Source organism: Hydractinia symbiolongicarpus, chromosome 11 (genome assembly GCF_029227915.1).
Source record: "Hydractinia symbiolongicarpus strain clone_291-10 chromosome 11, HSymV2.1, whole genome shotgun sequence".
In the NCBI taxonomy this organism is placed as follows: Eukaryota; Metazoa; Cnidaria; class Hydrozoa; order Anthoathecata; family Hydractiniidae; genus Hydractinia; species Hydractinia symbiolongicarpus.
In genome coordinates, this window is record NC_079885.1 from 8,418,992 (window position 1) to 8,436,680 (window position 17,689).

The window sequence follows — 17,689 nt, forward strand, 5'->3', positions numbered from 1 at the left end:
GTCCCTTGAAATCTCTGGCGCTACGAAAGTGCGCTTAGCTACAGTGTTTTTTTTTTGTAGATTTCAGCAGCGAAAAGTCCTGTCGTTTTGTTGATTGTTGCTGTTTTTGATATCATTACCTTCGGAGTCTCATCGCAAAACAACTGCATCATTTGCTGAGGCTAATTTTTGTAGCTTGCGTTAGCCAATAAATATTTTTAAAAGTCATGGTCATAGTTTATGAAGATGGTTGTTAACATAACGCAGAACATTCTAAAATGATAACAGATGTCTTTAGATTATCTTTCACTTTGTTAGCAAAGGTTTTATAACCTATAAAGCGAAACCATAAACCTCTTCACCAGTACCATACTAACAGGCAAATTGCAAAGAACCTATTCTGTTTATCCATTTCTATAAGTTCTTTTTTTCCACACGGTATTATTCTTTTACTTGAATTTCTACAGTTCCTGAGCAATTAGATGCTTTTGATTACTGTGTTAGAGTGGAACGCCTTAAGTCAGAACAGGTTAAGTGTTCATTTGTTTATATTTGATTAAAAAATATGGCGAAAAGGGTTTTTTAGTTTTAGATAAAATCTGAGTTAGCTATTTCGACACTGGAAAAGACGTGGTACAACGACTTTAAATAGAGTATACCCGCAGGGGACTGAATGATAGCCATATGAAAAAGCTATCGACAATCGCTTAAAGCTTGTGGGGTCAAATTAATGGGCAAATTAACGGGAGGGGAAATTTCACTGGACCTGCAACACTAATTTCCTTGTTTGTGCCATATGACAAGTAATGAGGCATTAACTTAACTTGCGCACTGTTTACAGTGCAGACTTGGAAATTGAAAACGCAAGATCTGGTACGACAGCACAAAAGACAGTGATTTTATTGTTTTATTTTCGCGATTTCGTGATAATTAAATTTTGCTATTTTTGTAGACTTCGCGAATGGATAATAAAATTGTTTTTATAATAAGTTTACGACAATTAATCAATAATTATTAATAAGAGAAATCTATAATATAATACCCGTATGTCTGTCCGTCCGTCTGTCTGTCACGCAAAACGCACGCAATACAGTATAAAAAGGATGGGCGAACTCGTGGATTTTTCCACGGGCTAACGATATGATGAATTTAGCTTACTAGACTAGCACAGATGATGCACCTAAAAGCGAGACAAAAATTGAACCCCCCCCCTGCCTTTCCGTATTGTCGCAAGTCGCCCTGGCTAACTGAAAGTTCTGGATTTAATGAAAAGCCTAACGCAACCTGAAAAATATAGTAACGAAATCAAACGCAAGAACTTTTATTGGCCTCTCTTTGAATCGTTAAACAATCTGATCGGTACTGTTTAATTAATTTTCGTTTTAATATTATAGAGCCTGAATTTCAATGCGTCACAAGTGGAGGTTTGCTTTCCAACTATTTGTGGGATAGAAAAATATTTTTATACCCAGGAGACAAAAAAAAGGTTAAGTCGCAAACAAATTTTCTGTGGCCGAAATACTTGTTCTATTTTTTTATTTAAACTTTTTAATTGACTTCTATTGCTCTTTAATAATGTGATCATTATGAGAAAGCCCGTTTTTATGGTGTTTTAAACGAATGGTCTCACTTACTGAAACAAACAATTAATCCCCGTACTATTTAGAGGTTGTAAGATCCAGTCACGATTGATTTTGGCTTTATTCGTCGACTTGAATTCGGGTTTGCTCAGAGATAAAAAACCTGCTTGTGTTTATTAGTATTTCGGGATTTGCTCTGAGTAAACTAGACTAATTATGGAAAAATGACTGGTAAGAAAAACATATTTTTTTATGAATAAAATATTTTATTTCACTTAACGCAATTCCGGTCTTGCTTTTTCCCTTCTGTGATAACAAGTCAAATCAGCATCATTTTTGATTCTACATAAATAAATGGCCGGGGGGAGGTGGAAAGTAATTGGCAACCAGGTGGAGTGACACGATAAATCTTTAGCCAGAAAGTCAGAAAGTAGTCTTCAATAAACATATACGTAACACGCAATTCTTTATTTCATATTAACCGTAAAATGATTCACTAGTATCAAAAAATTTATTATCGAAAAATTTTACTTTCTAAAGCTTCTTACAAAATTAAGAAATAAAAATCCCTGACACAAAAAAACAATGTAGGAAAGTGAAATCGAAAGCGACACTAAGGGAATTGTGGAGTCCATCTCCAAATTGTTAATAAATAAATACATCTACTTGTTAGTCCAAGTCAACTAATACAAAAGAATACGTTCTGCTTTTATCCATGATGGGGTCCCAACTTTGTTTCTGTCTTATAAAAAAACAATATATGATTTATTTTAAACATGTTGTAATTTGTTCTCATGTCAGGACATCGCTTGTTTACCATATTTACATGTAGCTAAAGTTCGATATGATAAGCTAATCAGCTAAAGTTTGGTCAATATGAGATTTTAATGTTTCTCTTTGTCATCTTCGTCACGCAGACTTCGTCAATAACATACAAAAGTCATAAAATATGGCGGGGATTTCTGCAACACAAACCATGCATCATTAGCGAATAGGTTCCCGTGATTTGTTATAACGTATTGTTGTCATGGTGAATAATCGGCGTCATCGTATACTTTTCGTAATGGCTTGCTTCTCTTTGACGTCTTCTCACCAAAAATTTCAATTTGGCTTGACCGTTTTCTATCAGTTTGAAGTGTCTTAAAATCGCCACAGATGGTATAAACAAGATGGAGATGAACATTATCATCACACCAATAAATATAGCCCATGGTGGTAATGCCATACTTTTAGCTGTCCCCTAAGAAATATAAATCAAAGTTAAGTACAATCAAGATGTTTTTAGTATTATGTTTTCATGTGTTAGAGCCTCTATAACTACTTACAGATTTTGAATCCCAGACTTGATATGTTGGAGGTGTTATAGCTAGACTATATACACTGAACACCAATACAACAACGATCATGATTGGAGACACAAATTTCCAACAAATAATCCATATCTGGCGCGGACGTCTGTTTGTCATGTACTCAATGTCACTCAAAAACCTAAAAAGAAGATTATTTTACTCCTTGCCATAAAAAACAAGACCTGCTTCAAATCTTTTAGAAAACTGAAAGACATATAATTAAGGTTTAATTTTAAAGAATTTGTATAACATAGTAGCAAAAAGTATTCAAATACAGTTTTGTGAATTGACATTAAGGATTAGAAGATTTAAGGGAAGAGGGTATGACAACAAATAAGCAATTTAAATCAAAGTAAACCTACTTTTCCATTCCATAGATATAAGATAACGCAACACATTGCACCAAAGCAATGATCAACAATGGTATACTGGCGCTGTAATTGGAGATGATTTGATACCAGTAATGCCCAGAATGGAGAGTCATGGTCAAACTTGCAACAAAAATTGACAGACACATACAACCTGCAGTTGACAAAAAAAAATTAATTTTTATAGAATTTTTTTTAGAATGAAACAAGTGAAAAGTTCTGATAATAATTTTAATTCTTAAAGTACATAATGCAACAACACTTTTCTTGTTTTTTATTTATTTAAAAGTATAAATATTTTGAGTTAAAATCACATTGAACCGAATTATAATAATAAAGACTTAAGATAATTTAAAAAATGCGTTTATAAATGGTTGCCAACACTTCCAAACTCTGACAGATGAACGCTATCTGTATGAATTTTTTGATGTTAATAAAATTTGTGCAAAGATGTCAAAGGGGTATCCCGTTTCACATTATACGTTTTCTTTTAGCTCAAGATGAAGATATTCGAAATATATTCAACAACTATGCAATATCGGTGTCCTTAAATATCTCAAATTTTTTTGCAATTATTTTACGGAAAGTTGTTGGAAATAAATATGTGTTGGAAATAGACAAAGCATATAGGAATTTTCTTTATTTGACATAGTTGGTTGACTACGTACCAGTAATGACTTCAATTCGCAATTTAGGATATAATTTCGAATCCAGAAGTGGTGTAAGTAGGCCCTGCAGCATACCACATTGCGTGTCGATACCCAGCAGAAACAACATCAGATAAAAAAAGATTGACCACATATTGGGGAAGGGTAGTGTGTCAATGGCTTCCGTGAACGTGATAAATGCCAACTCTGTTGACTGTGACAGCTAAAAAAAAGTAAAAAAATGTAAAAATTAGATTTAATATAAGTCTAAATATATATAAGTATATATTACGCTATTTTCCGGCAGCCTTTATTCTGCGGCGGGAAGGGGAATAGCCCTCCATTTTTCTTTGAGTAATATATCTTTTCATTGTCAACAAAAATTATACCGCTTGTTGTCTTTTTTCGTTTGTTAATGTAAATAATAAACGTAGTTGCCATTCCAGATATTCTAGCTTTTAAACTTTGTTTTCTTGTGAATAATAGTAAGAAATATACTTAGGTTTTTTTCGTGGTCCCTCCACTTCGAGCATCTACGGTGCACCATCTACTGTTTAAATACTGAATATAATATCGATTTTTAGCTCGACTCTTACAATTAATAAGGAAAACACTTGCATCATTGCAATTTTAAACCCAGAATGGAGCATAAAACAAAATTAATAGGATACAGAAGAAAAAGACGTTACCTCTCCTAAAAATTGATCCTTGTTACATAGCTTATCCGTTGTGTTAAAACCAGTGGTGTTACCAGTCGGATAGACAGTTGTTGTAATCCCTTCAGAAATCATATTATAAAGCTGATGGTCGGTGGAAGCAATTTTGCCTCCGCTTTCCAAACAATTTATCATTTTCTTGTGCGCTCGATAACCAATGAAACAAAACATAACCACGCTAGCGTAAACACTGACGCCTGTATCGATCAAACAAACGATAATAGCGTCTCGTGTCGTATCGTTTTTTAAAGGATTGTAACTTGCAAATGCGATCAGCGATCCATACGCGATTCCGAGCGAAAAGAACGTTTGTGAAGCTGCATCGAGCCAAACGAGTGGGTCCTTTAATCGTGTAAACTATAAACAAAGATAGACATTAGATAATGTATAAACGTACAGAGTGGTCTAAGGATGTCAAATAAATGTAAAACAGGCAACTTACATCCGGTATAAATAGCAATGCTAATCCTTCTTGGAAACCAGGTAGATGAACACCACGAAAAAACATAACCGCTAAAAGTAGTATCGGTAATGTAGATGTGACGTACACAACCTAAAACAACAAGTGAAATAAGAAAAATGTGATTAGCGTTAACCTTTTAAAACCAAAAACAGGGCCGTATCAGCCTAGGGGGCTAAGGGGGCCACGCCCCCCCCCCCCGAATTTGTTTATCAACCGTGGTTAATATTGAAAACACCAGTGCAGAAGATACTGTAAGGTTAAAATCCTAAGTGCTCACAAGATATGGGTGATAGATTGCATGTGGGTATTGCGACCTTGCTGTGACGCCAGTTGGAGCAGTTGACTCTCCTTTTTTAGGACGGGAGAGGCGAGAGTTATTCCACTCCCGGTGCTAAACTTTCATGAATTAAGATGTTAAATGAAAGAGAATTACCACCACTTACTTTCCCTTCAGTTCGAATCCCTCTGATCATAAAAAGCCACACAATGATCCACGTTATTAGAAGAGTGAGAGCAAGTGTCCAATTGATTTGTGAGCCGTGTTCTATACCTTGTGATATGTTCAGTGTTGTTCGATACCAAAAATACTTGGAGGCACCAGCTTTGCTACACTCTTCAATCTCTTTCATCACTGTTTTGTTTCCTATTAATAATGATATTAAAACGTTTATGGTATAAATATTTGAAAATGATGGCACTAACTCTCTATTTTCTGCTCGTATTTTTTAGAATGCGAATTTTGAATTAATCAATTTTGACTTGAAAATAAGGTCTAAAGAAGCTACTAAGTGTTTCTGTTGTCAGTATGGCCCTTTCCCCAATTTTCAGGTCATCACGACCTGAAATTTGGTTGTTCTGTAACTCCGCCGAGTTAGAAAAGGCAGCACCCGGTAAAAGTAGTTTCCACCCTAACGGCTACAAAGTATTGACGAGTTGATTCTTTTAAATATAGCCGAAAAATGACCTGGATTGTATTATATAAGTTTAAAAATTGCCTATTAGTTTGCAAATGGGTTTTTCAAAGGGATTTAGATAAAGTTTAAAAAAATGCAAAGAACACTTACCTTCCAGAACCTTTTCTTCAGGGCACGTGCTCCATGGTAGAGGGCTTTTAAACGAGTTTACAAAATACACCAAACACCAGGCTAAGATGACGTTGTAGTATATACAAACCAAAATGCAAACACAGACGCTTGCAATGCCCAAACCATCCAAATAAGGTGATACCACATGCCATACCCCTAACGAGCCCTGACGTAATCTTTGTCCGAGTGTCAATTCCATGTAATATAATGGTATCCCTTCAGCTACCAGAAAAATGGCGTAGGGAATGAGAAAGGTTGCTAAAGAAAATGGATTGGCAAATTAATGTGCTGGAGGAGAACAAGTAAAAGTCGAACAGATCAATTCATTTTAAGATCTCGTTGAATGTAGTTTCTTAATGTGATACACGTACACGGTTAGTATTCTCTGTTAATACTTGCCATGAACCTAGTTTCTTCTATCTGTGGTAAGATGCTAATATGATAATAATGACGGACAATATCTATACTATAACATCATTCAATAATCACAAAGTAGATTCACTTTTTACCTCCACCATTCTTATGACAAAGATAAGGGAATCTCCACACGTTGCCCAAACCAACCGTGTATCCAACCAGCATGAGCAAAAATTCCATCCTTCGTGGCCATTTGTCACGATTAAAGTTTTTGGCGGTGTTTACGTCGGAATAATTTTGTCCATACGGTTCTTCAGTCTCGACTAAGAAAAACAAGTGAGGAATTTTTAATCAATGTAAAAAAAACAACAGAAAAGCCAAAAGTCCTACGCCATTTTAAATTTTAAGAAATTTAACTGTTTGGATTTTAAAATCCAAAACAATTCCTAGAAATTTTGTTGGAAATAAATAAATAAGTAACTACACAAATCAGCTTGTATGTTTTTATTAATATTTTGAGGAACAGCGGAGATTTTATTTTACAAACAAAACGAAGTAATATTAAATCTTATCAATCTAATCAAGGTGGCTGATATCCCACGGATTCGTCCTTCGTAGATATTCTGGTCATCAGAATTTTACTCCCTATTTTGTGCGTTCTTAGATTTTACGACACAAAAACGGTTATATTAAAGGCTGTTTAATTGATTCCATTATCGAAAGATCCTCTAAAAATTTACTGGACCAGGATTGTTTTCGATCGGTTTTTTGACCATGTTGGTTAACATAATATGGTTACAAATCAATTAGCGCCATCAAAACAATTTGCTTTTAAACTTAAATAGAGAAATAAAATGTTCACAAACACATGGCCATAATAACTTTTAAACCATATACCACGCTGGCTATTTGGAAGTTCTCCAGCGGTGGAGGGCTCCGTCGGTAATTTCTAAAGTTTTTGTTCATTGTGTATCTTGCTTAGGTCTCGAGTAACAACTCGGTTTAAATATTTCCTGATGTCAGCTTTTTTTCCAATTGCGTTTTCAATTAGCTTATTACATTTGAGATTGTAAAACGTTTATATTTACTTGGAATTTAACCACACTAATATAGCAAATGAAAAAAATGTAACAATATATATAGAAAAATTCCGCAAAAGACTCCAAATATATCCTGTCCGATTTCATTCAGCTCGAAAAAATGGCAACACTTAACTATATTTTAAAAAAAATACTCTGGAAAATTGAAGCTAAATAAAAGTTACGAAAGGTAATAGAAATTGTCACTATAAACAAACAAAATTTGTGGAAAAAAGCTGAACAGAAGAGGGAAGCAGCTCAATGAGCCCTTTCTAGCACGAATAAGGTGTATAACTAACTGTCCTAAGCAGGCTTACAAGATTAGTTTCACACAACCTTAGAAAGCATGCCTAAAGTGATAAATATCCTACCATCACCATCTAACGCATACATGTAATCAGTAGTCGACGTGGAGGTTTCTGTTGACGTGCTCGCCGCCATGTTGTTACCAAGAATCTCTAAAGGCGGATACGAGAATAAGCCATTTGTTCGTTGTATATTAGATTGAGCTCCTTCCTTCTTTGTGATGCTATTGTGTATAAAATCTCGTTTCGACGACTCCTTCAATGAATTGACCATATGACTCATTCCTGGTTCATTCTTGTTTCGTTTAAAACGAGAAGCTTTTGTCATTGCCAGTATTTATTTCCGTTATTTTCTTTTATTTCTTCTTTTATTTTAGTTTGCTGGTGAGTAAACTAAATGATATCTATAATTTGCTTTACGTAACTATATATGGTGATATTGATTTCAAGGCAAACAGCAAAAACATTTTACATGCATTCTTAAATCTTTGTTAGATAGAACACCTATCAAGATTTAGTTAATAATGAAATATATTTATATCATTGAGAGAATGAATTATTTATAATAAAAACGCTGATTCTTTTTCTTTTCCTATTGAACTTATTCGACTTTAACTCAATGTCTTTAAAGGCGTGTTTTTTTATAGCTTGATTTTTAATTGGCGATTTAAATATTGATTTATGATTGCCAAATGCAATTATGGCAGTGTATTTTTACTTTTTTTATTCTTAGTTAAAAAAATATTTTATCCAGCTATTTATGGCTACAATCGTGACTACTCTTTTTTAGCACGTCATTTTTCTCGATAAGACTGAGAGTCCTTTTTTTTTATTTATCAGTCTCGAATTTTTTTCTTAAAAAGTTACTGATAACGAAGTGCTTCAATTAACTACACGAATTAAAAATGTAGTATGTAGCGATATTAAGGCACTGCATAATCTCAAACTCCCCAAAAATATCCCTTATTTTTCTTTGGGTGTGGGGTGGGAAAAGGGGGGGGGGGGGGTGGGTAAAACAGCAACTGTTTTACTCAAACAAAGTAATTTTATCTAGTATATAGTTTCTTAAATTTTTAGACGTCTTCGTACTTGTTTTTTTAAAAACGACATTCCTCTTCACCATTTTAAAAGTTTAATAAATGTTTGTGATTTAGAAAGAACTGAACTCCGACAAAACATGAATTTTAAACAATTACACAATTTCTATATATGGCTTGCACGAGAGCTATAAAAGCACACTCCACCCCAACAAATAATTGTTTTTTTAAAGGACTATTACACTTGGAGAACATATGGTCCCTAAAATAACCTTTAGTAAAAGTTTTTAAAAATAGCAAATGAAGAACCATGTTATCAATTCTTTAAGCAAAGTAAACCCTAGAAAAATAGCCTTCCTTGGTCATTCTTTGGTCGGCTTTCCTTGGTGATTTTAAACCTTTGAAATCTCGTCCCAAGGGCCTGCTTGGTTTTTTATATTGGTACAAAACCAGTATCAATAATAAGACAAACATACCTTGTACACAAAGTTGGAATTCTCCACCTATAAAAACGTTAAGTTTAAGTTCCAATTGCATAAAAACTATTGAAAAATCATCAACCATCGTAGATTAATCACATTTATATTTATAATGGAAACATATGTTTTACATGAAAGCAATACAAGAGATTTTTTTACCTCCACATCAGTTAAACTTTTTTTTTAGAAGAAAGTTTTCTTACATAGCTATGAATTATTTTCATCTAACAAATAGTAACCACTGGTGTAAATCCTTACAAAAATGTTTGGAATTAACGAAGCATTTAAGTTATTTCCCTACCTAACCCGAATCTATTAATAAGTTTGATCACAAATTGTTAATCGAACTGTACGTTGTTAGCTACCAGGCAAATAAATTAAAATATTACGCAACTAGTTTTTAAATACTTAGTTAAATTTGGCAAGAAACCTTTCAAAGATACCAATTACAAGTAAAAAGCCAGAAAAATAAGAGAACAAAGAATTAACCCAAGCTTCTTGACTTACCCCTACAAAGTCTATTATACGTACTTGATGTTAGGCCCTACAACCCGGTGTTTAAAGTAGGGGGAGAGGGATAAATCTTCTATATTGAGTCATTTATAACGTTTTATTAACTGGTTCGCAAAAAGTGGTTGTGTATGTGGGTGGGTTGGTGGGTGAAAGAATATCCGGGCCAGAAAACAGCTTCAAAACTGCATTTGCAAATGAAAACATATAAATACATTACTCTGATTAATTCATCTTACTCTAAATGACATTTAACACTGGGTGTTTACGAAAAAATAAAATCATCTATCCACATCAAAAATTTAAATGTTTTTATTTGAGACACGTGTAAATTGTGAAAACATCACACGAAAAGGAAGATTCACGATTTAGCTAGGATGTGTGAAATTGATGAATGGTTTTATGCATAATCAAGTTGCATTGCTATCCTGAAGTTGAATGTACTAACGATATCGAACACTAAAAATGTTCAATTTGTTCGGAAAATTCATAAGTAAGTTTATAACTAGAAGATAAAAAATTTATAGATACTTCAAAAATGGTCAAAAAAAGTCTTCGTGATGCTTAATGAAGAATGTTACAGCTGAAAGCTAAAAAAGAAATTTGACGACCTTTTTACGGTTTAAAAAGAACACATAAAAATTAGAACTAATGAAAACAAAATAATTACTATATTAAAATGAACAGAACTTATTTCTTTTACAAAAAACTAAATTACTCCTTGTCTTTATCTTCTTCAAATTCCATTCTTTAACTCAACTCACGAACCATTTCACTTGTTTCATCAGAACATCACAGAGTTGTACTCCTCCGGAGAGCCCATATTGTATCTGATTGATAAAAAGCTGCGGCATGCTTATTTTCAATCGAAGTATCGTTATAAATGATTTAGTTCGATATATTGTTGTGTTCATTCATGTCTATAGTTATATTTTGGCTATTATTAATGAAGTAAAACAGAGATTTATATCCCTTAATATGTTTATAGCAACTTCTTTTCTGTTATATTTGCTTGCGTCTATTTGTACTTTAAATATTTTCCAAATCTCTAATTTCCTGGTACTATACTTTTTTATATAAGAAACCAAGCTAACGGCCAACTAGCAACGAAGTTTTCTAAATTTTGAGGTCGTTTTATGATAAAAACGTTTTCTTAAGTTTCTTAACTTTGACGGGGGCTATCAGAGAGATATTTAATCACAGGTATGATTTTGAAACAAGAAGATTTTTCATTACCACATATCCAAATGAAGGATGAGATGAGATGCCTTTTTCCTGGTGTTCACCGTTTTTTCATGTATGTTTAGTTAAAGTCGTTAATTTCTAAGTTTTTGTCGATTTGTCAGGATAACTTAGTCAATATCCGTGAAGAAACCGTAAAAATTTTAACATTTTCTTACAGCTAGAAAATTTTCTTAATTTTTAATAAGGCGACTTATCAGTTTTTTGCAAAAAGGGCTCTTCTAAATAATTGTAGTGCTTTTCTTAATCGGTTCTGTTTAATCGAAGTTTGTACAAAAATATCAATGCCGCTATTTAACTAAATGTTTTTTTCTTGTTTTTTTCTTAAACAATACTGGCTAAAAATCGTGTATTCATGCGCCGTTTCAACAAAAAATGAAACTGCTGGACGGAGGTTTGTATGATTCAGAATTCATTTTTCCGAGTACCATTCATTTTTCCAGTTACCATTTTGTGAGCACGCAGACAAATACAGGCAAGTTTATAGTAGATTTGCTTGTACTTTTTGCAACAACAAATAGTCATTCCAAGCTCTTCAGAATTAATTATTATTTAAAACCAAAACAAGATTGATTTAAAAAAACGTGACCAACGTCACGTTAAATAAATAATATATTAATTAAATATTTTTTTTTCATCTTTATGAGCTAACCAACATTCAGATGTAAACAAAATTGAAAGATATTTCTACCAGCATAACCATATGTTAAATTTCTGATGTAAATAGAGTCCATCCCAATGACGTCGTTAGCTACAAATTTAACCATGTGTAGATACCCATACGGATACAGAATAGGAATGAAAAGAATCATAAAAATTATAGATATTTTAAACACCCTTTACAAAATACTGAACGAAAAAAGCGTTCAAATTACCGGAAGTTACCAGGGGTTACCGGCAAATAACGGGACGCAAAGTACCTTCGTTTAAAAAATATTAAAAAATGGAAGTATATATTGGCTCAAAATTTGTCAACCCTAAGTAACGATATTTTAAGGGGAAAGAAGGGTGACAAAATCTGGGTTGACTTTTTTTTCAAATTTTATTATTGATTAAGTCTACAAACTGGGGTGAGGGGTGGGGAGGGGTGGTTTCCCCTTTTTCTATTCTGACTTAAATATATTTCTTAAATATATTTTCAAGAGGCATGGTCTCAAGTATTAAAATAACATTGCCAATACATCGCTTTAATGTACCCATTTATTTTCTTCCAACATTAAATTCCCTTTAAGGATATCGTTAATTACACCATTTTGAAAACAGTCATAATTCTTTCTTACATGTATGTTGGTTACCGGGTGATAACAAAGATGTTGCCAAGGAGATAGATGGATCCTAGGGATAAATTACAGACCAGCCTGAGCAGAAATTCTTAATTTGTGCGCAATGACGGAAGGAAATGCATATCGATTAGAAATTATGTCCGATTTGACACTTTTTAAAACTTTCTAAGTTTTCTACGTTTGATTACAAAAAAACTGTGTATGTTCTAGGAGGATAAAAAATAGCTACATATGTTTAAATTATACCCATTTCTTTTAGTGTTATTATTTCAGCAGCTGGAAACATAAGAAGAAACGCGTTATGATCCGGTCAAACCGTAAGAAATTTCTTTGAAGAAATCGGAAATCTATTTAAACGAACTTAAGAAACTTAATTTTAATATCTTTTGCAATTCATCCATGAAAAGGAATTTTTCTTTTAAAAAGGCTTCCTCTTTAATAGGACGATGAAAAGCTTCTGCGATAAAGTGTAGCAAAGAGAACCTTTTTTTTAAAAAAAAGAAAGTATTTACGTTCTCAGCATGGAAGACTTTTTAACAGGGAAGACTTTTTCAAAGTTGCAGTATTTACCAGCCCTAAATTTGCTGATCCTTAGTAACAAAATTTTAAAGGTCGAAAAAGCCGAAACAAAAATTTGAGCTTTTGTTTTGATGAAAAATACCTGGTTGTCAGTAAGCTTAAGGACTATATATTTTTCGTTTATTGTTCGTGTGGTGACATTTTTCAAAAAAAGATAACATATTCACAGTACAAGCGAATGTAAACGCTGAATAAAAAAATATAAAATATAAAGAAAAGAAAAAAAGATGTTCTGATTTAATTAGCGACACGCCCTGAGTGCAAACATAGCATTGCTGTTCAAACTAGTAGCAGAATATTGCACCTACATTACCAATTGGTTTTTCATATAACCTGCATGTAGAAGTCAATAACGATTCAAGAATCGCGAATCAAAAAGAAAACACGCATTCTATGTCACGCTGGATAATAAAAATATATATCTTAACAAAGGCAAAAAAATATTTACATGATGTATTTTTTCCAATGAAATCTAAAAATTAGGTCTTATGGTGTCTGAAGGAAACATTAATAACGTTGCCTGGTTGTGAATATTGGTCTTCTCAGTAAAGGTTTCTCTTGCTACGGTAAAGCTTGGAACAAACTCCCCCTTCTGTTAGACGCCCCCTCGATTAAACGCCCCCTTGATTAAATGCACTTTTTTTCAATAACTTTTCTCAATAAACTCCTCTTCCAATACGTCGCCTTTAAATGGACGTTTATTTGAACTATAATAATATCGAATTTCACTGATAATAATAAAACCCATTCCAAAAAGTTTATTATTAAGAGAAAAGAATAATTAAAGTTTATTAAACGTCTCCTTGCTTGTAAGTATGTGATCAAAAACGCCAAAATTTAAATCTATAAAGCAGACAAAGATCAATTTTTACCAGAATATCAAAAATCAATGTTAATGTTGTCAAACACTTCTAAAAGAAATCATTAAAAAACATGAAAATCCAGATTTATGGATGTATCAAGCGATGAAGACCTAAGGAGGAGATCGAAATTTCTGAAAAATCAAGTCAACTTCAGAGCATTGCAAGTAATGGGATACTGTTCTCTCTTTAATTTGGCAACGAGAATCACTGTGATTCACTGATAAAGGTAATTGGAAATCTAGAAAACCTGCAAACAAAAATGACAACATTGTTTACAAAGAGATGGATTGTTAAGCACCTATAAACCAAGTGCTCTTTGTCTTTTGAGTTGTTATCTGTTTCCAAGAGCTGTATAACTTTGCAATCATTTTTAGTCCTACCAGGTTTTTATATTCTATAAATGTTCAAAAAACGGTCAAATTGTCTTTTAAAGATGTTTGTTTGCCTAACTGCGTAATTTGAGCATATACCTAATGAATTTCCAGCTTATTTTAGATAAATTGTCAGTTGATAGAACTTTTTTTGCGAATCCTATTTCCATTTGAATATTGCAGTTTGTGATAATAATAATTTGAATTTGATTGTTTTTGTTCTTTCCTATTCAAACTTCGTTTATGTAAAATATACTTGATTGAATAATAACGACCGGGTTAGAGTCGTAACAAGAAAAAAAAAAGAAAAAAAGGAAGACGTGAAAAAATGGAATAAATTTTTGAGTACTACAGAATGAGTGAGTAAAACCTTTTTTTCAGATTTTAAAAAAAGGCTACAAGACAGCTGTTGGCTTTCGACTTTAGTGACTTACACGAAAGTCGAGCTTATGGTTATGAACAAGTTTATGATCACTCTGAGGAAAAAAACAACAACTTAAATCAACCTAAATATCACATTGAGCATCCAAATATAACTGAAGATGACAGAAAAGCTCCCTACATACATATACTGGATATCCATAATTTGTTCAATATAAGCACTTACCTTGCTTATAACTCATATTCTCTAATAAAATAAATTTCAAACGTTTATTGCACATAAAGCCAGTCGAAGCCACAACAATGACATTTCAATTTTTTTAGAGGTACTAATTAGCATTTTTTACAAATACAGCTCCTCGTGTTGTCTCGTCAAAACAAACTTTTGATTTACTGATATTTAATATAGTTTACTTACCGTAGCTTATTTTTCCGTCAAAAAGAATACTAAAGGAAAATTTTTCTTTCTTAAGAAAGAAAAAAGAAGAAAGTCATTCTTCATAAACAGGTTGTCTAGACGTCTATGTGGTTCTAAGTGTGTCTAATTTCTTGCACCTTGACCATTTGAGTGGTCCGTTTATTACACGCCATTCATCAGAAATTGCTTATTAAATCCTTTTGTAGCCCCTTAAATATCGTTTTAATGCTTGATTTCCAATCAGACATCAATGATAATCGTTTTTACTCATTGCCTAGGAGTTCCCATCAAAAGATGTCTCTCGTTGCCTTTTCGTAAAAGAATCATACTTAATAATACGAACGAATCAGTCTTTATCACTATCTGATAATGCAAGAAATTAGAAACGTGAGATGATAAAGAAAAGGTTTTACAAAAAGGATAGTCTAAAAGATCTTTACAATAACATGATGCATGAATTCGCGTGAGTAACCCACCATTACACAGCTTTCAGTCAATTGAAACATTTTTGTTGTTGTTTCCAACAAAATTTAGTTGTTCGATAATAGTTTGTCTCCTTGTAAGGTAGTTTTCTTGATTCGATACAAATTCTTATGCTTTCTGCGACGTAACTATTTTTCTTCCCTAATATGATCATATATCCGAACTCAAACTATTTTGGAGAACGAAATAAAAGGTTTATCACACGACGAATGAAAGCAATTTGCAATTAATTGCACACAAATTATTCCCCCGCACTTCTGGGTTACCATTGTTACCACCTAAGGAAGCGAAAATCCCTAAAAGTATATTTTTTGCTAGCCGTAGAATTCGATGATTCTGAGAGTCATTGGTTAAGATTTTCCTAGATGGCTTTAAAGGTTACAGGTTAAATAAGTATTTTAAGACTTGTTGTTTGTAATATGTTATGAGAAATATTTTTTGTATTTAGCTAGATGTGAAAGAAAAAGTAATAATTTCGTTATCAATCGGATTAGGAGCTGTTGTTCTGTTATTGCTGGTCATTCTGCTACGCTTGTTAAATACGAGGTATTTCGTTTATTTAAGAATCCTTTCCTGCTCTATTTGGCTAGGTTGTGAACAATTAAGACATCGTTCTGTTCCTTATTAGTACTTACAGTGCAGTTATTCATAACTTGTTTGTTACATACACACAAATTTCAACAGTAAAAAGATGTCTGCAGGCTCAGTATTTACTACTGAATAAACTTTACCACTAGACCTTTTGCTTTGTTCCTTGTAAGAAAAGTAGAAGAAGAAATTAAAATAGAGAAATAGTGCTTTAAAATCAGTGCTTTAAAAGCCAAAATATAATAATATTGTTTGTAAAATGAAAACACATGCATTGCATTATATTTAGAAGACGGGCCATTGTTCCTCAAGTAAGCTGGAATTTTCAGGTATAACTTTAAATATTGTATGAAGAGAATTTATTTGGTAACCAATTAACGAAAATAGATACTCGAAACTGCTCAATTGCAAAAAACAGAGGATAACAAGTTTCATATTTTTATCGATCTTAAACAATTCTTGAATTGGATTATTATTCATATTTTGCCGATAAAATACCAAAATTTGATTGGACCAACATTATCATTGAATATCTATTTTCGCGCCGTTTGAATTAATGAAAACAGGCTTTTCCACATGACTGATTTGCTAGTGCTCAGACCTGTGTAAAACTCAGAACAATTTAATTATCTTTCAGAAAAATAATATTCAAGAAGAAAAACATGGATGGATATCTGAGTCACCATTTTTTGTACCGACAACCCCACCGAACAGCAAAGAAGGTTTTACTTTTTCATACAGGTCCGATAGTTTGAACAATGTCTTACCTAACATCATGTAGATAAAGTTCTATGTTTTATAGAAAATAAACACATCACATTAAATTCTCTGGTTATAGTTGGACTGTTAATTTTAGATTTTAGTGACTTACACGAAAGTCGAGCTAATAGACAAAAAACAGCATCGGAAATCATCTTAAATTTCCCATTGGTTGCCGAAATATAACCATAACTTATTTTACTGCTAAAAAGAATGCTAAAAATGATGTTTTTAATAAGATAACTTTTTTTGAAGATAACAACAAAAATAGTAAAGTCATCATAAAAAAATTAATATACAGGTTGTCTATATAGAAAACTACATGCTCCAAAACTGCACTATGACTTTTTCCAGACAGAAACACTCATATATTCGCAGGCTCTTGTTTTTAAATGTCACGAGAAACCGTTAAAACTCAACACCATCGGTTGTCTATATACTTATGAAGTGCGTATAATGTTTTTGTATTTGACCTTTCGAGTGGTCTGTTTATTACACACTTCTCCAGAATGTGCGAGGATGGACGAAGATTTTAATTTAAAAATTTTGTAGCCCCTTTAGCAGAAAAATTATTTTTCTCTTCAAAATGCAATCAAACAATTAGCAGACACGTTTTCCACTTCAGAAGTTAAGTAAACTCCTGGTTATTCGGTACTTATCCGAAATTTTCGGTTATTCAAAAATATTTTATTTCCCCCTGGATTTTGTAATAGAATTCAACGTAAATTTTCCTCAGTTATTGGAATTTTCAGTTATTCGAAAATGAAG

At 32.7% G+C, this 17,689-nt stretch overlaps 1 protein-coding gene across 1 annotated transcript; it reads right to left on the reverse strand.

The window, feature by feature from the left end:
- Nucleotides 1–2,000: 2,000 nt before the first annotated feature.
- Nucleotides 2,001–8,736, reverse strand: LOC130614334 (sodium-dependent neutral amino acid transporter B(0)AT3-like). Its single transcript, XM_057435759.1, has 10 exons — nt 7,995–8,736; nt 6,697–6,867; nt 6,167–6,445; nt 5,546–5,745; nt 5,082–5,192; nt 4,613–4,996; nt 3,945–4,146; nt 3,271–3,430; nt 2,885–3,047; nt 2,001–2,799 (listed from the first exon to the last, which is right to left on the reverse strand). The coding sequence occupies exons 1-10, from the start codon at nt 8,254–8,256 to the stop codon at nt 2,569–2,571; spliced, it is 2,163 nt and encodes a 720-aa protein (XP_057291742.1). The 5' UTR covers nt 8,257–8,736; the 3' UTR covers nt 2,001–2,568.
- Nucleotides 8,737–17,689: the final 8,953 nt, after the last annotated feature.